We start from the raw sequence: 19,036 nt of genomic DNA on the forward strand, positions 1-19,036 counted from the left end.
GCTTGATGCTGAAAGCATTTGAATGTTTCTCTTTCCTGCCCCGAAACTGCAAGCAGCCAAGCCATGGGAGAAGATTCCTGACTTACTCTACCTGTTGCTGACATCACTCCAGATTCCATCAGGCATCCAGGAAACAGGCTCAGACTTGAATAGCTCTGGATTCTGAAGTGAGCTAAGAGCATTTTTAAGGAGGACGCAAGACTAGTTAGCCTAAATGGTGGAGCTAAAGGAAAAGCTGGCGAGTGTTGAACAAGAATCCTGTCAGTCACTGAATTGTACCTATAAATGCTCCCAAAGCACTTTACAAAATTGGAAGCCAGGAAAAGAGATGACTAAATGAGCCGCAAGCTTTTGCTAGGGATGCAGAGGGTTATGATCCCGTGTGAAGCATGCTGGATTTATGTAACTAACATTAACGCGAGAAATCAAACACAGAGGTCTCAAGCCTGAGACTCTGCCACTAGGTGACCACTAATAAATTTATGCTCATAAATTCGTCACGTATCAGACTGAGGACAATATCTCAGCTGGTGAGATTCTGATCTCAGTTACACCAGAGTAAATCAGGGGGATGTTCACTGACTTCAGGGGAGCTATTCGGGATTTATATGGCTGCAATGGAGTACAGAATCAGGGCCAGAGAGTTTAAGGCTGGCCTAGTGAAAGGAGCTTAAGGCAATTAGGTGCCCAATTCCATTGACACAGAGTGGGAATTGGGTGCCTAACTCCCTTAGGTTCATTTTAAAATGCCAGCCTAATTTGCCATGGGGGCAAGTTCCACAACTGATTAGGAAGCCTGCACCTTATTGCTGGTGCGTAAATCCAGCTGATTATTTTATTACAAGTCCATTGCAGGAGCCTCACCCTTCCACTGGAGTTTGACCTTATAAAAGAAATTGTTAAACTCCTAAGCAATCAAAGGCAGGTGCATGGAATCTATATAGCATAGCAGCTCTACAACAGTCACAGACAAGACCAGCGGCTTGACAATCAATAATATAAGCTTTTTAAAAATGACGTGTCCCTGGTCACATCTGATCCTTCTTCTATCCCTCTTGAATTGCTTGAGTCAGATTCCGAACTCAGCTACCCTGGTATAAATCCCAAGTAAGTCCACTAAAGTCAATAGAATTATTCTTGGCTTGAACTAGTGTAATTGAGATAAGAACCTGCCCCCTTGTGTCTTTTGCTTCATTCTTCCTTTTCGCACCCTGACATTTATTAAATCATGTTGCTATAGTGCCCAAATCCCTCCCGTTCTGCAGCCTGCCAATTCTCTAGGCTCCAGGGTTCTTAAGGTGCAATATTAAATTCCTGTGTGCATGTAACTGGTACGTTGCCCAACGTAACTGGTACATTGCCCAGTTCATGTGAGAAGGACATTCATAAAACAGACAATGTCTATATTGGGAAATCTCATGTGGGCTGCAGTAATCAGCCAGGGTATTGTCCATTCTGTCATCCAGGGTTAATGGCAGGGAGTTGAGGGCCCTCAACACCTCTCAGGAGGTGCTCAGCAGCCTATATGATCAAGATCCTTCTTTCCAGCCCTTTGGACACTTTTGGAAGACAGCTACCCTATAGTACCCTGAAAGCACAGTCAGGGGCCAATCCTTGGATGCACTGGTCACTAGCAACTTCCACGGCATTGGGAGTTTCAGGTTCTCAGCCTGTTTCAGGACTGGAGCCACGGAGAGAATCATTTCTCTCAGGAAAATATTAAATTAACATCAGCAGTTTGGAGCCAGCTCCCCATCTCAGAGGCCTCTGGTCCCCAAACTGGCTTTGCAATCAAAAGTAGAACTTGACTGTTCTGTTATCAAGGAGGAGCTGGCTTTTAAGCTTATTGCCTGGAATGGATGTGCTACTGGGAATGAGGCTAGAGGAACAGGTAAGAGAGGACCACTAGACCCTAGCCAGAAGAGCAGGGCTATGAGCAGAGCCATGGGAGAGTGGCAAATGTTTTAAATGACATTTCAGGCAAAAGCTTTTGGCATTTTGTCCCAGGCAAAATGTAATTTTTCATGACATTTCTATCCAATGGTCCTTTTCAGCCTGGAGCCCTCTGACATTTGCCAAGTGGCACATTGCTGATAGCCATTCTCACTAACCAGGTGAAATGCAGCCCTGTGCAGAGTCTCAGCATAAATTCAGGGCACTACTTCAGTTCCACTGAAGCTCAGCTCTGTTTTGAGGATGCAAGTGGGACTTAACTGGTACATAGACCTAGTGGTCTGATGAGTGGAACTTGAAAAAGAAGGTCAGAATTCAGGGGGACTTAGTTTGGTGCATCACCAGAGACTCAGGAGTGCAACCTGGGCCGAGCTGCTACCAGACATAAACTGCCCTCTCACTGTGTAACTCTGGCCTCTATGGATGCTTAATAAATATCTCTTTTCTGCAACTCTGTCCGCTTGCTGCATCGCTTATTGTTCATAAACCAGGGCTTGTGCAGGCCCTCTGTGCAGGGCTGAATTTCACCCCAGCGATGGTTACAAGCAAACTCTCATCAGCCCATGTCTTTGGACACAAAGTGGCCCGTAAGCAGAGCTATGATTTTTCAGCTGAACATCTGCTTTTTTCCTTATTGCAAAGGAGACTTGCTGGTGCTGATATTAAACATTCCCTCTCTCCCCTTGAGAGCATCAACATCCGGATTGCTCCCATCCCTGGCTGGCCTGGGTGTGGAAAGGCTGGGAGTGATATTCAGACTTGGATCATGCGTATGGCGGTGCAATACTCCACATCTGTGCCAGCCAACGTTACTGTTTAAACATTAAACATTCTGTGTCAATATTAAAGTTCTTACTCAGGTTGTTAAGCCCGTATCAAGGCAGAAAGGAGACGGGTTTACAATTCCCAATGCTGGCTCCAGCTGTAAAAGAGGAGGCCCTCTGTCTGCATGGGGACATGTTATAGAACGGTCTGATTCAAAGATGACACAACGTGTGAGCACATGCAGCAAACCCAAATGTGAGGTACTCTCTGATTTCTCACAGGGGCACCAGAAAATGTGCCCACTTGGCTTAGAAGGAAAAATTCTTACTATGCCATCCAATTATAAACCAAAGCTAGATTGCATGGGAGTGCAGCTTTGCCATAAATCTCTCTGATATCCCATGATGCTGTTGCAGTCTGGCTCCCATCTTTCTGGGCTTCATTCAAAGCCTACTGAACTTGATGGAGGATGTGGCAGTTTCCTTCTTTATAACATGCAGCTCCCCAGCAAACCCAAAATTTTGACTCCATAAGAATGGCCCTACTGGGTCAGACCAAAGATCCGTCTAGCCCAGTATCCTGTCTTCCAACAGTGGCCAGTGCCATGTGCTTCAAAATGAATGAACAGAACAGGTAATCATCGAGTGATCCATCCCCTGTCGCTCATTCCTGGCAGACAGAGGGTAGGGACACTATACCTGCCCATCCTGGCTAATAGCCATTGATGGACCTATCCTCCATGAATGTATCTGGTTCTTTTTTGAACCCTGTTATAGTCTTGACCTTCACAATACCCTCTAGCAGACCTTATAGGGCCAGAGTCCATAAAAATAACAAGCTCGATCCAAAACCCCCTGAAGTCAATGGAGCAACTTGGATTGATTTCAGTGAGGTGTGTTTGTTTTCATTGTCAGGGGAGAGCAAGACATACTTGGAACGGACTTTCTTTTCCTTGGCTTTCGACCCACCCTAGTACAGAAGAGGAGGGATTTGTCAGGGAATTTGTCCCATGGAGATAACACACTGCATATTAGAGGGCCGTTCACAGTGGAGAAATGTTTCAAATCTAGTGGTTTTAAATAGATGTCCATTTGCTTTCACATTTTGCTCACAGTTCTGACCTCCCCGCCCCGCTTAGTGCATCCCCCCTCTTCTGTGTGTGTGTGTGTGTGTGTGTGTGTTTGTGTAAAAGAAGAGGGAGTGTTTTCCAAAGCAGTTTGATTTTAAAAAGGGCTCTACAGTATAAAATCAAAGATGTCTCCCCAGATATTCATCCATGTGCCCGTTAGTCACAGACAAGGAAAGGCCCCCTTGTGTCAAAGCAAATCCCTGCGGTGTATTCAACTGTCAAACTGTGATGCTGTTTCCCCTGCTGTGTTCTTTATCTTTAAATTTCCAAGAACATTCCCTGTGCGTAGAATCCAGAGTACGCAAATTGCCATGGTTTACAGAATCCTTTATGTCTGTGTCTGATCAAAATGACCAAGTCATATTTTTTTAAAACAGGGAGCTTGATTCTGACTGTTATTTCTTTATCCCAGGCCAGTAACCACCTCATTAAATTCCTTAGGAACATCTTTTCCATCCTGCTCTGCAGAGAAGTATGCACCTGTTTGATCATCTACATTCACTCACTAGCATGCGAATAAGCCCATCTGTTAATTGTTCAGCTCCACATGCCAACTTTTATTACATAGGTCTGGGACAGAATAGTCCACGATCTCACCTGGCAGCTGGTTTCTTCTAAAGAGAATGTGGTTTTTCCCACATGACAATCTTACATGGATCATAGCATTCTTGAAATTTCAAAATGACTTTATCTAGTAGTTTGCAGCCCCTGTCAGATTCCCCCCGACCCACCCCAGAGATGCAGATCATCAATACTTGTGGGCCTACTCCATGTAGCAGAATGGAGGACTTCATTCTCTCCAAGTTCTCTGCAATACCTCTTGATTAAAGGAAAATTGAGAACTGCTGCAACCACCTCCTCCAGTCATTTGCCAGATTCCCTGAGTGATTCAGGTCACTTTCTTCACTTCACTTTTGCCAAAGATTTAATTTTCCTCTGGCACTATGTAATAAGGGTCAGACAAACAGGATGGCTGGGAAGAGATTTAGTTTTATTTTCTGGTCTCAATCAAATAGTACATGTCGCAGTTACAAACAATTATACCCCTTTCACATGGCAGGAATCACTAGCTACAGTGGCTGATGCTACTTTTCCAGGGAAGGCAGGTGGAGCAGAGCTCAAACACTGTCCTTTCATCTCTGGGGTCATGTATCAATTGGTCTCCTGCACCAGTGACAAAGTGGACAATACCACGTCTCGCGTACTTTGCTGGGCAATAGCATGAAAGGGCTCCCTGCTTGAAAAACTAATTTACCTCTTTATTAAAAGAACTGTGCACAGAAATTCTGCAACAGCAGCTAGCATTCAAGCCATGTGCACACAGACTGACTTCCTGGTGCCTCCTTCAAACTCTTTCCTCCTGCAATCTGTGCTCCTCCGTCCAGGTCCATGCAGGTTGCCTAACACCAGATGGTCCTCTTTGGCTGAGGGTATGAAATTCTAAAATCAAAATAGTTATTCAGTATTTCACTGCAGGCTCACCAAGGCCAAGCAAGGCTGGGGTGGTGACAGTCCTGTATTGAATCAGCTACATAATAATATTTACCCACTCCTACAAATTGCTTCTCAGTGGCACCTCTACATGCTCGTTTCACCTAGAGCACTTTCAGGTGGCACCAGTATCCCCCGAAAGAGCTGCTTTGAGGAAGTGAGCACTTACTGTCATGCAAGCAAATGGTGCTGAGAGGAGATCTAGGAATGCAATAGCAAGGGGTGTTGCAAGTAGAAACTATATTGCATTCACAAGGCTGTGGAGTGGGAAGACAAGGAGAGCATGAGTGTTGCAGGCTCGGACTGAGGAGCATGGAGGATTTTGCAAATCAGGATTGAGGTGCACTGTCAGAGCCATGTGCGCTGCTTGGGGCTGCAGTCTCAAGGACAGTGCAAGCAAGGAATGAGATGGAATAGCAGAGATTGAGTATTGGGAGGAGAGAGACAGAGGTCGGTACAATATTCCTGATTCTAGTTAATGTTAAACAAGCATTCAAATCTAGCAGAGTCAGCCCAGATTCACCTCTCCCCAAAAGGTCCCAAGATGGAGGTTCTGCATCAGCAAAAGTGGGTTCTCTTTGACTAGCAAACAACATTCAGCGTTCATCAAAAGTGCACTTCTCTGCTGTTAAAATGTCCCTGCCCTTTATTTTTTCCAAAACCATCTGTTCCACAGCCAGCCAGCCCCAGACAGGGAAGGTGGATTGAGTGCTCTTGACAAGGCTCAGCATTTCATTCGCCGCTTGCCAAAAATGCACCTGCAACAAAGAAGAGGTACCCAGAGCCCTGCCAACTGCAGATTGTGTTAAATCACCTGAAACAGTGCAATGGGCTCCTAGCAGTGCATGCACAAACAAAGGGCCTGGCAAACCTTTTCCCAAGCCTTAGGACTGGGGCAGGTGAGGGTATTGAGCTTAAAAACAATGACTGGACCAGGGCATTTCTTTTCTGGAAGGAAAATAGTCGATCAAGTGGGAAGAAATGGGTGGGAAAGAGAGAGGTGAGCTGCTTGAAAACAGTTTGAATGGTGGGGTTTGGACAAGTCCTTATTGAATCGAGAAGCTTGTCCTTCAAAGGCAGGCAAGTGTTGTGCCAGCTTCCCCCCAGTCAGTTCTCTGCCAACACACCTCAATCCTGATCTACGGCGCTTCCTGTTATTCCAGTCCTGAGGCCCTGACACTGGCTGCTCATGCACCTTAATCCTGGAATTCAGCCCCAATGCACGGTAGCACTGAGCTCCTGCAGCCCCTCTTCTGCCTACTCTCATGGCAGCCTGGGCTCCTCAGTCGGACAATTCCAAATAGTCCTTCGTCTTGCAAACCTGAGCCTGCACCCTGTTCTGCTTGAATGCACGCCCAGTCGTCCACGGGTTCACAGGACGTTCATCCCCACCACCGCATTTGACCTGACTCATAGTTCTCCCTGGTATGCCAGTCCTGGGCTTTGCCAAAAGTCTCCAGCCTTGCAGTAGCCCTGTAATTCTATTTTTGGACTCCTTCATCGCTCTCCCATATATGTGGATGCTTATTCATACTGACCCTCCAAACCTTTTGGGAGGCACCCATCACTGGTCTGGAGGAACTGTGATTTTAATCCCTCTCCCCACTGTATAGCCTTGTGGGCAGAGGGAGTTAGAGTGAAGAAGTAAATAAGGAAAAACAGGAAGAAGTTAATCCGCGATCACTGGATCTACGAGCCAAATGATTCATCACCGTGCTACCCAGTACCAAAGCCTGTACAGAGACCACAGGGAGTAGTCTGGAAATGCTCAACACCCTTGAAAAAAACCACAGGGCTTGCTTGCCAACAGTTAGGTGTTTTTTTTACTGTTTGCCACACCTGCTGCCTGAAACTACGTTTTGGTTCCTGTAAGGTCCAGCCTGGCAGAACCTATTTGGTAAAATCGCAGAAGCCAAGCACCTAAGGCCCAGTTCTGGTCTCAGTTACACTGGTGGAAATCTGCAGTAACTCCTGCAATGGAGTCATTCCAGATTCACACCAGCACCAAGGAAATTAGAAATTGGCCCTGCAGTCTGAAGAGGAGAGAGGCTCCCAGTCACAGTTATCTCTACTCAGGGAGAGCCACCAGGAAGGCCCGGGGAGGGAGGTTAAAGTGTGATAAAAACAAAACAATTTTGCATGGCTGACTATGAAACACCATTGACCAAAGTCCAGACCCAAATTCCACTCAGTTCTTACTGAGGCAGAGCGCTCATACATATCAATGGAGCAAAAAAAAGGACTTGGGGATTTGCTCCTCCAGTAATACTTGGCATCTTTATAGCACCTGTTTTCTAAAGTCAGTGGGAACGATGGGTGCTCAGCACCTCTGAAAACCAGGCTCCAAAGACTTGCTTCAGCTCTTCTTGAAGTCCATTGGGTGTCTCTCTCTTGACTTAAGTGAGGGGAAGCTGAATCGAATGCTGTGTGCCTTGCCAGAGGTCAGGCAGCACGTCAAGATCAGAGTTTTAGGACTAGGGCCCAAGTAGTTCTGTCTCATCACTTAGTACTGTCCTGCCAGCTGCACCTCCCTGAAAAGACCCCAGCAGGATGCGAAAGGCAGGTAGTAATGCATTTTGTGCAACCATTTTCATTTTGATAGAAAAATATACATACCTTTTCCTGTTTCATAGGCCTTGTCCTGGCCCATGAAACAGTAACACGCAAATCACTCCATCTAAAAATCTGCTTTTCTATAATCTGGGAATTTTCATGGTTGGAAAATGGCTTGAGTTTTCCACTCATTTCAGCCCTGCTCTGGTGGTGTGTTTTTTGGTTCACCCCTAGTAACTTTGTGTCTGTTTCTACCCTTCCCACCTTCCTCAGATGAGGTTAAAACTGTGCTCCCTGCAATGTGACATCCCTAAGGTTCCACACAGCCCTACCTCTAACTAGTGGGGGTTACAAGAAAACAGGGGTTGGGGTCAAATTATCCCATAACTGCTGGCTACTGCAGAGGTTCATGCACCTTCCTCAGAAGCATCTGGGTCTGGCCATTGTCAGAAACAGGACACTGGAGCAGTTGGACCATAGGTCTGATCCAACTCTGGAAATTCCTGTGTTCCTGCAGGCCGAAAGGCTAGTGAGATGCTGAGAAGCAGATATGCTCAGTTACCACTGGAGAAATCTCCCTTGGTCCGTTTCTGCAGGAGAAGGGCAGTTCAGCGCCTTCATTATCTGGTGTATTGGAGGGAAGGGGTTGTAATGAGACCTTGTCTTAGCTGATGTAGGGGGAAAAGCTCAAGGGTTCATGGAATCATGCTAGAAATTAACCTTGTTTTCGGGCAGGCACCAGCCTCGCTTCCTGTATGCTGAGCCCTGGCTCGTTGATTACGAGCAGCAGGTGACATAGGTCAGTTGCTGTGAGGATACACCACACAGAAATACAGGCATAAAAGTGTATCTGCCGGGACACTGTCAGGCAGGACAGGTGACTCCCCCCGAGCGGTGGGAACGGCAATTCACAATAGCTGTTTGCTTTGCTTTTCCCGGCTGCCACGCCTCACACACTGATTCTCATTTCGCTTAAGCTGGTCTGCCTGGCTGAAAGTGACGTTACTTCACTGATTTGGTAGCTCATAAATTGCAAAAATAAATTGAAAATCCAGAAGTCAGATTCATCTCAGCCTTAAGCATAGTTCAGAAGAAACAGGGAGAGGTGAAAATGAGAAAGAGTCTTTCCATTGACTTCACTGGGTTTTGGACCAGGCTGCGATGGTGCAAGGACATGCACTCTTGTTCAGACAGCTTTTGCCCTGAACAAAAATGTCTCTACCCACAAAAGACTTGATTTTCAGTGGTGCTGAACCCCTACAGCTCCCACTGATTTCAAGCAGAATTCAGGGTGCTCAGTGCTTTAGCAAATGTGGCCCATTGTGATAATGGTGATTTGATGAAATTGTGAATGGTGACTTCAGTTCTAGGTGCCCTTGTACAATGTGCTGACCTTCTTACTTATCTGACCCAGAGCATGACTCTTTTTGAGCACTAGAGGGGATTGCATTTCCCCAAAGACTCGAATTTCAAGATCATTTTATAGCAGAAGCATCTTATAAACAAGAAAAGCGCTATAAGAAGAATTTCCCTTATCTTTCCTCTGCGTGCAGGAAGGAGGTGGTGCCGGTTTCTTCATATCCTTGCCTGGTTGATGGTTCCATTAGTAGACTGGAATTGAACTTCCCCAAAGTTCTAAGGTGTTCAGATCTGAGGTTCTGGTTTGACCCATTATAAAGCTACCCTAAAAGCCAGCCCCAAGGCATGAAGCCAGACTTGAGGCCTCTCCTTTCTCTCCCTCCAACACTTCGTTCCAGAGGTTTGGTTTGGGCCCATCACTAATTTCCAAGTTTAATGTTGCGAGGGATGCAGTTGTCCAGTCACAGAACCATAGAAATGTCGGGCTGGATGGGACCTTGAGAGGTCATCTAGTTCAGCCCCCGGCACTGAGGCAGGACCAATGAGAAGGAGTTGGTAGGGGAAGTGGCCTGTTTCCTCAATGAGCGGCACTCTTGCTTTCTCTGACAATCACAAGATGTGTATGATGCAGTAGGTCAAGTAGGAATCTTTTTTTCCAGGACCAGTACTAGCAACACATATAAGGAAACACATGTAAGCAGTGGCATGATGGTTTCTTTGCCTTTGGTTTTCTCTGGCTGCAGATAGCCTTATTTAGGAGGATATTTAGGACCCAGTCTTTGACTCTGGCCAAATCAGGCCATTCCCTTTATGTGTTGCACTTGAGACTAATGCCAGAGCTATATGGAAAAGGGACACTTTGCTAAGCACATATGTGCTGCTTGCTGTACTCCATGGCTGTCGAATATCTCAAATCTTGAATCCAGAATATTGAGAAGCCTCTTCTGAAAACCTGCTACCTATATTCTATAGGAAGAAAATCCCCATTAGAATGTAATATAAACATCTCACAACAATTGTGGATGTAGCTTGCTTTTGGGTGTCAACTGCACTCCTCATTACTGGGAGGCACAAGAGTAAAGTCTGCCTTAATTACTAAGCATCTCAAAGTGCTTTATAGGCATTAATTAAATCCTGGGAGGATTTTACAGATGGGGAAATTGAGGCACAGAGGAGCAAAGTGTCTTGCCCCAGGTCACACAGTGGGTCAGTGGCAGAGCTAGAGGAGGCCTTCCTTACTCCCTATCCCCTGCTTTAACCACACAAACACTCATCTTCCTCCAAGAGGTTGGCTTCATTCACCCAAAGAGTGCTTAACCTCATAAAAAAGGCATTATCTGAAAAAATTGCTGCTGTCAGAAAGTGCAAATGCAGTGCTAGAAAAAAATAAAATATAATAAATGGTTACAGAGCCAGCTACATCTTGGCTGTTACTCTGCATTTGTGGCCAGCTTTATTAAAACATTGTTTCCTGAGAAACATGCTGTCCTGACCGAGCAAGAAAACAGGGCAAGCAGAATGTATGAGCTGCCATCACAAGTCGCTCATAAAACTATCTTTGAATGAAAGAGATTCTCTTGATAGTTCAGCTCTCCCGCAGCCCGCATTAGAAGAAAATGCCATACTGTCACCCAATGGCCAAGGCTGGTATTCAGTCATTCAGTGCATTTCTATCAGTCCTAAGTGTTTGTTTCAGTATAGTCCTGTTGAATGGAGCATTGCTATTCATCTAAACACAAGGATGATCTGTATCAAATAGAAACAGTCCAGACTTCTCACATAAGCTAACCAGGTAGTAGTTTTCCCTCCCAGCGCTGTATCTTTCTATAGTGGAAAGCAATAATATTTCCAGGGGAGACTGGCCCATGGACAGGCATTATCTTTCCTAGCAGAAAAAATTACCATAGGATGCTCACACTGCCTGCTGCCTACATTAATCTATTTAATGAAGTCAGTCCATCAAATGGTTAGAGCAGAAGGCGGAGAATCACAATGCCTGGCTCCTATTTCTGTCTCTGCAACTTACTGGCTGTATCAGCTTGAGCAAATTTGTTGATCTCCCTCTGTACCATTGTCTCTGTGTTTAATGGGGAAGCTCATTTCTGTACAAAATGTTGAGTCTCCGCATGAATAGTACTGAGTAAGTGCAAAGAAGTGTGAATTCATCAGTCCTATTTTAATTTTTTAAAGGAATCCTTCAAACAATTATGCAGTTTAATATTTTTATTAATATTTATTTTATCTGTTTTGATTTTTTCTTTGTATTTGGTACGGTGCTCTTAGCTTATGGTAAAGAGAATCCTGAAAGAGCATTATTACCTTATTGTATATGCTGGGGTGGGTGTGTTATTTATTACATAAATCTGGATATATCTTATAGTCATGGAGCTAGAGTATAATACTCCTCTTTAATGCCATCATTGCATCACTAGATCTTGTAAGACTTTTTTGGGGAACATAGACAGATATTTTAGTAGAAACATTCCAACCATAAACTTCTTAAGCAACAGTGTAACATCAGGCAACCTCTCTATAGCGTTCTGAAAACAAATTACTCAAACTTGGTTTTTGCAGCTTTTCATGTCACCGAGAACTTTTTGATGGTGCAATTTCCTGCTGTTTTCATTGTATCTATACACACCTGCTGTTTTCACTGTATCTATACACAGTACCCTATATCTGTAAAGAAGTATAGTATAGTATAATATAGTATAGAACAGTACTTGCACTTCTATAGCATGTTTTAGTACAGGGTCTCTAAGTACTTTACAGACAGTTAATTCAACCTGCCTTCATAACTTTGGAGGAAGGTATATATTCCCCTTCATTTTACATACGAGAAAATTGAGGCACAGGGTGTTAAAGTGAATTTCAAGTCAGAACCCAGAAATCCTGAACCCTCAGTACTTCCTGTGCACTAACAATTAGGCATTACTTCCTCGAAGGAGTAGCACCTACTGGAAGTATTTGCAATATCACAGGTTGCAGCATCGCCGTCCTCCCAGCCTGTGATTTTCCTATATGACTCTAACATGTAGGTGGCTTGACCATGAGATGTGTAAACCAGGAAGTTGGAAGGTAAAGCAAAGGCGAGGTTCCGGCTTGGTCTGTATGAGCCAAGCATGGGAGCTAATCAGGCACATCGAGCATGAATAGGAAAATACAGAGAATGTTGCTGAAGGTCACTGTGACCTCCAGGAAGAAATGCCAAGAGTATTCACACTGGCTTGGCACCTCCTCACTCGGGGATGCAGGGCCAAGCCAGAGCTAGAATTGAGTTTGGGCCAGACTCTGGCTTTCACTGACTTTGCTCACTCCTCTCTAGAAAAAAATAGTTTTGTCTTGAGAAAAAACAGACAGGGCTTGCTGCCGAATTTTCCTCCTTTCCTCCTTGTGTTTTGATTCAGGAGGAGCTGCAGATGCTCCGAGGGAAGAAACTGTCCGTACAGAGCAGACTTCAGGATCCCGACTACCGGTGGCAGCTGCGGATGAAGTTTCTTGAGCAGGCAAAGAGTTACATAGGTGTGTCCTATGCCAAGAAGTATCACGACCCGAGCAGTAAGTGCGGACCCTTTCAGCCCATGCATCTTTTTCCTGATGGAGCAAGTATTGTCACTACTGTCTCTGGTGATAACCTACTGACGGTTCATGCCTTCCTTAGGCCACAAATGAATGGTAACGTCTCTTTTTTGGCCGTTCAAATAAAAAATATAAAGGACATAGAGCCATAGTCAGGAGTGAGATTAAGGGTGTCTAATTTGGCCCTTCTAAAATGTTACCCCAGTTTAGACGCCATTATGATCATCATCCTCATTATGGTCGCATCTAGAAGCCCCATCAGAGGGCCATTGTGTTAGGAGTTGTACATACACCTGGTTAGAGAAAGAGGTTAGAATCTAAATAAACAAACGGTGGAAGGGGAAACTGAGGCACGGAGCAGTGAAGTGACTTGCCCAGGATCAGTGGCAGGGCTGGGAATAAAGTCTAGGTTTCCTGACTCACATCCCAGTGCATTATCCATTGACACATGCTCCCTTAGATGTCCCTAGACTAACATATACTTACCATCAGGCACTCCATCTAGGAACTTTGATTACTTTGGACTCAGAGGACTAAAGAGGTCAAATTCTGCTCTTTCACCCCAAGCACTTCTACTGACCAGACATTGGCTGGTATGACACATCTCTCAGAGGGACACAAGAGAGGAGTGGAGCAACAAAAGTAGCCAGCAAGAAGAAGATGTTTAGAGTTCCTAAATGTTTTTCAAAATATTTAAATGTAGGTGAAGGTGACATTTTTCATTTTAAAAAATTTAAATAAAAAATTTCCAGACATCTCCAAAGTTTCCACATAATTCCACATAATCCACATTACATCTGAAACATCTACATAGATCCTGTGGATTTGTTGAGGCCACAAAACTAGCAATGAGTGAACCTTTTTTGTCCAGAAGTTATAAGCATCCAACAGTTCAGGTGATTTTGCCGAACCTAAATCCAGCATATCCAAACTTCTTAGATCTGCAAAACTGGGCTGGAAATCTCATGGGATTCCTGCTATTTCCAATTTCCAGTCAAGCTGGAAATACCATGAAAAAAAGACATCCTGGTAGTATTTTGGCACTTCCTATTCCAATTGCAAGTGCCATCCTGAAATACAGAGGCAGCACAAATCAGAAACAATGGAGGGGAAAAAAATACCAAAACTGTCAAAAGGTCCAGTTCAGGTTTGGTTTCCGAAATGGGTGGAGATTCTAGGGTGTGGCATTGAGGCCCATAGCTGAGCATTATAGTTTTATCCACATTAAGAACATAAGAATGGCCCTACTGGGTCAGACCAAAGGTCCATCTAGCCCAGTATCCCGTCTTCCGACAGTGGCCAGTGCCAGGTGCCACAGAGGGAATGAACAGAACAGGGAATCATCAAGTGATCAATCCCCTGTCGCCCATTCCCAGCTTCTGGCAAACAGAAGAACAATATACATTGGTGTGCCTGCCCCTAGACAAATCTGAATTATTGTGCAAAGCTGTCTCTTGCTGCATCTTTTCTCACCAAAGCGACTCTCCTGTCTGCCTGCTGGATAAAAATGGAGGTTCCTTTGTCATTTTGCTCACCTACTGGTGATGTGCTTGCCTTGCTCCTCAGCTCCAGAGTACAAATCCCAACTCTTCCTGGATTGCTGCGGACTGATTCGGCGGGTGGTGCGTGACTTAAAATCAGAATTTGGCTTTTGCATCGTCCAGGAAACCAGGCGTATCAGTACGACACACTCCCCATCACTCTGCCCAGTGAGGAGCACATGAAGCCGGGAAACCTCATCTTCATTTCAGGAACGTATTTCGACACAGAACGTAATGTCAACAAAGATATCTATCCATCCACCCATCCCCTAGTACTTCCTCTATTTATCCATCCATCCTCATATGTACTTCCACCCCCTTCATATCCGTTCATCCATCCGTACCCATACATACCACCTCTATCTATCCATCCTCATATGTACCCCCCATGCATATCCCCCATCCAGCTAACCTCAGAGAGAAGTATACAACATTGTTAGAGTAGCTATGAGCCACCACACAAGGCTAGACACACACACAGGGCTGTGAATTTGGATTTGAATGATCCCGGTTAAATGAAGTAATAACCCTCCCAAATTTTTACATCTTTCTGGAATTAAACTTAAAATGAACACTTTGTGAACTCTGAAGATGTGATTTGGGCTGGTTTTGGTCATCCTCGTGACTATCTTTGCAATTCCTGATGGAACCAGACCAGAAAGGTGCTTTTTTTGTGTGGGGATTTTCAGCCATATCTTTCCAAATTTGCAGTGCAATTGTGAGAATTTCACAAAAAGTTGTCAGTTGAAGTTGTTATTACTGGACAGCTGTTTGGTGGCCTGTATGCCATGAGTTTTCTGAGCCTGTTGGACAGGTTTTCACATCACAGACAGCCCCAATCCATTTGGCTTTCCTTCTGGGAGTTCTTTGGGGCGGGGGACAGTCTCTGAGGAGGGATGAATGACTGAATGGACATGGAGACTAAACTGTCCTCTCAGCAGCGAGGGTAGTCTTTTCTGGTCAGGGCACACTGACTGAACAGTGACACCATCTGTCAGGGCCAGTTCTATGGATAGACAGTATCCAGGGCTGTCAGCCCAGCACCTCCCCAAATGCCATTTTAAAGGCAACTTTGGAAAATGCACAGTCACTTCCTTGTCATTGCAGGAAGGAGGCAATTCCATGACATTGTCCACATGGAGATCTGGCTGGGGGCCGGTGAGCGCAGCCTCGGGGCCAGGTGGAAAAGAGGCAGACTGCAGATCTTTGATTCCTACCGGTTTGTCTCTCCTTCCTACGGAGACATGGAATATCACTTCAAGTCCATTGAAACTTGGCTCCAAGGCACCTGTGTCAGGCAAGCATCACTGGCTTTCTTAATCTATACAAAAAGAAAAGGAGGACTTGTGGCACCTTAGAGACTAACAAATTTATTTGAGCATAAGCTTTTGTGAACTACAGCTCACTCCACTGCATGCATCCGATGAAGTGAGCTGTAGCTCACGAAAGCTTATGCTCAAATAAATTTGTTAGTCTCTAAGGTGCCACAAGTACTCCTTTTCTTTTTGCGAATACAGACTAACACGGCTGCTACTCTGAAACCTGAAATTAATCTATACAGTACACATCAGCCTGGGATGCCTGAGGCTGGCAATCTCATGATCAAAGGGTGTCCTGAGACATTTCCCATGTCACTTGCCAGGGTTTTTGGTGTAATTCTGTTCTAAAACGTGACAGAAGAAAAGGGCCCCTTCCTATCCTAGGGTCCTGCTTCCTGGGCCAATTTCTTTCTTACGCTGCAGCCCCTTTATTCCACTCTAGCATTGCAAAGGGGTAATAAAGAATCCAACCCCTGGGAGTTCATTGTGTGGCTGAGAGCTTCCAGAACATCACTGCCCTGCTCTCCCTCAAAGCACCCGGGGATGGGTCATGCCAGAGGAAGGAGATAGAGGGAGGGAGGAGCCGGCTGCTCACTGGCTTTTCTTGGCTGGCAAAGCAGCACCTAGGGGAGTGTGACAAACTAGTGCAGCTTAGAGCAGCCTTGAGGCTACTTGGATGCAGTCTGGGGAAGGGATTTTGTCTCATTTAGAATCAGGATACACAGCCTGGCCCCTCCTTTTCACCAGAACATTGTTCCCTAGAGGCCCCAGAAAACCCCAAGAAACTGTTAGTTCTGGCCAGTGCCCTGAGGACTTCCTAGCCCAGTCTCTCTTCCTGGTTGGCTATGCAGTGAAGCTATAGAGCCCCATTCACAACCAGCACAAGCGGGCACAATGCCATCGACTTTCCCCTTTGGACTTCAATGAACTTGCCCTCAGTGTTAAACTGGTGACATGACATTCACCTTTATGGCAGCAGAGCGGTTATAAACACAGGTTCCTTCAATCCAGGATCAAGCCAGCTCTGACCAAACGCTAGATCAGAAAGGACTCATACAGTATGGCCAGACCAGTAGATTTAGTTTTTGTATAAAAGCTTCTTCCCTTCCTCCCCCATCACCAAATACATTCCTGTCTCTAAATCTCTCCCTCAAATCTTTTTGTGCTAGCCAGGGGTTTCCTTAGCTTCCCACCAAGTGTGGAATTTGGCTCCAGCCTCATAGCAGAAGTGCAAGTGCTATCTCTGTTAGTTAACTCATTCCAGTCTATGCTGGAGTCCAACTTGTGACTGCAGTTCTGTTGAATTCAGATTGTGGTCCAGTGCTTTTTGATCATGTTCATCAGTTTGATGCTATGCTATAAGCAGCATTTGCTAAACCAAAAAGTTATTGTTACTGTTCTGCTGGCATCTGCTGTATAATTTTGCAAAACTACCAAGAGATATTGCATTGGCCCCTTTCTGATGTCTCACCCTGCAGTATCTTGTGCTTTATCTGGGGATTCAAATTCAAAGATGTTATTATGACTTCAAAGACCTTGGTTGCTATCGAAAGATGCAATTTATCTGTTGCTGCATAAATAGGCCATAAATTATGATTTTAAATTCAATGGAAATTCATTCAGAAATGCCAGTGAACCTCATAACCACCATCACATATTGAATCCTAGCCCAGAATGTTTCAAAGAGAGGTTAGAAGAGCAGGGTTGGAGGCTTTTCTTATTTTTAATCCTAATTTCCTGTGGGAGAAGAGTACCTTATGATGATTTTAAAAAAAATGTAAATGCTTAATTTTTCTTCAAGAACCATTTAATTTCTACCAATCATTCATTTCACCAGTGTTTCATTGCATTTTGCAAAGTCACTAATTCTGGTCTTCAATGATTGCAACCAAGAGAGATGAACTATCTGCTTCTGCTTGGACAACGATAGAGTATAATATCCTCAGATGGGGTCAACTGGTGAAGCACTACTCACTCCAGTGGAGGTATGCAGATTTATAGCAGCTGAGGACCCAGGCCTCTTGATATAAATATTATCCATGGGATTTTATTCGCCTTACTGAGGCAAAACTCCCCTGTGCCATTGCAAAGGAAAAGCCACTGTTATTGTTCATCTATACATACAGGTAGAACTTCTAACTTCCAAAACACTCTCCAAATCAGATCCTTGAATAGGTCCAAGGAGCACCTAGTGCAGGTTAGAAGGGTGTGCGCGTAAAGCTGATGTAAAGCTTGTTTTTGCACTTCCCCAGCCCTGGGGCTGCCACATGCCAGGCCAGCCCCCCAGCATGTTAGAGCAGCCTGAAGAAGGCTGTAAATGACATCAGCTGACAATGCCCCTGAGTGACCAAAAGAGCAGCCTTGGATCAGCAAATTGGAGGGAATCCCTGGCTAGTTTCCTTTTACGTTGGCCATGCCCCTTTGCTAGCTGCAGGGATTGAGGCAGTCTAGTCCCCACTACACTGGCTGTAAATTACTGGAGGATTCCCCTAAATTGATTCTACAGAGCTCAGTTACACCAGCTCCGTGGCTAGGTTCCACAGGCACTAAGGCATAAAATACCCACCCTGCACCCAACAATCTGAGCCTCCTGGTTCTTCAACCTGTTATTTGCACTGAAAGAAAGAACCAGCCATGAGCCAAAGAACCACCAATGACCTCCACTATACACAGATTAGAAACCCCCAATATTTTAGTACTATACATTATTCTACTAATTTGTGGATAAACATTTTGGGACCAATGACTATATGGTGATCCAAAGGGCTTGTATATACACATATGCCCAGGCAAGTCTAATGACTGCCTACACAAGCAGGTACTGAGCATACAGTTACATAATCTGAATGGGCCTATGTCAGTCGTTGGCCTGGGCAGTGCCTGTTTTGAACTGTACCTACTGCAACATATTGAAAGGTATCACCATAGAGATGTTAACGAAGTCAGGAGAGATGGACCACTGAGCAATGAGATCAGTGACTGCACTTGAAGGACAGGTACACCGTGATCAAAATTCATATTGGAAGCCACTCTGAGTCGAATTTTATCAGGTGACGAGTGAGTGGTTGTGCAGGGGGAAGGAAACAAATGAGCTTTTATTGTTTGCTTCTGAGTGACATTGAAAGTGGGCGTAGTGTCTGGCAACACAGGTGAAGCCTGACCTTTCGAAGACTTGAAGATGACCATGGACGAGTGAGTTGAAACAAGCCAGGCAACAAGCGTTCCAAACACCAAATTGGTTTCCCTATCTCTCTGCTACACGCACTCACTCTGGTGCACGCATGTGCGCCCACTCAAACAGCAGCCCTCCCATGACTCTTTATTACTGCAGAGCTTTATCTAAAAAC

At 45.0% G+C, this 19,036-nt stretch overlaps 1 protein-coding gene across 3 annotated transcripts in view; it reads left to right on the plus strand.

Moving 5' to 3' along the window:
- TTLL10 (tubulin tyrosine ligase like 10) overlaps window positions 1-19,036 on the plus strand; it is a 105,700-nt gene that overhangs the window by 28,929 nt on the left and 57,735 nt on the right. Inside the window, exons 1-3 of one of the 3 annotated variants that reach the window (XM_043499994.1) lie at window positions 12,677-12,808; window positions 14,396-14,601; window positions 15,478-15,667. In XM_043499994.1, coding sequence (XP_043355929.1) covers window positions 14,550-14,601; window positions 15,478-15,667 — 242 coding nt within the window. In that variant the 5' untranslated portion in view covers window positions 12,677-12,808; window positions 14,396-14,549. Of the gene's footprint in view, window positions 1-12,657; window positions 12,809-14,395; window positions 14,602-15,477; window positions 15,668-19,036 lie in introns of those variants that run through there. The other 2 variants (XM_043499995.1, XM_038377205.2) reach the window with 2 other exon arrangements.

Source organism: Dermochelys coriacea, chromosome 18 (genome assembly GCF_009764565.3).
Source record: "Dermochelys coriacea isolate rDerCor1 chromosome 18, rDerCor1.pri.v4, whole genome shotgun sequence".
Lineage (NCBI taxonomy): Eukaryota > Metazoa > Chordata > Testudines > Dermochelyidae > Dermochelys > Dermochelys coriacea.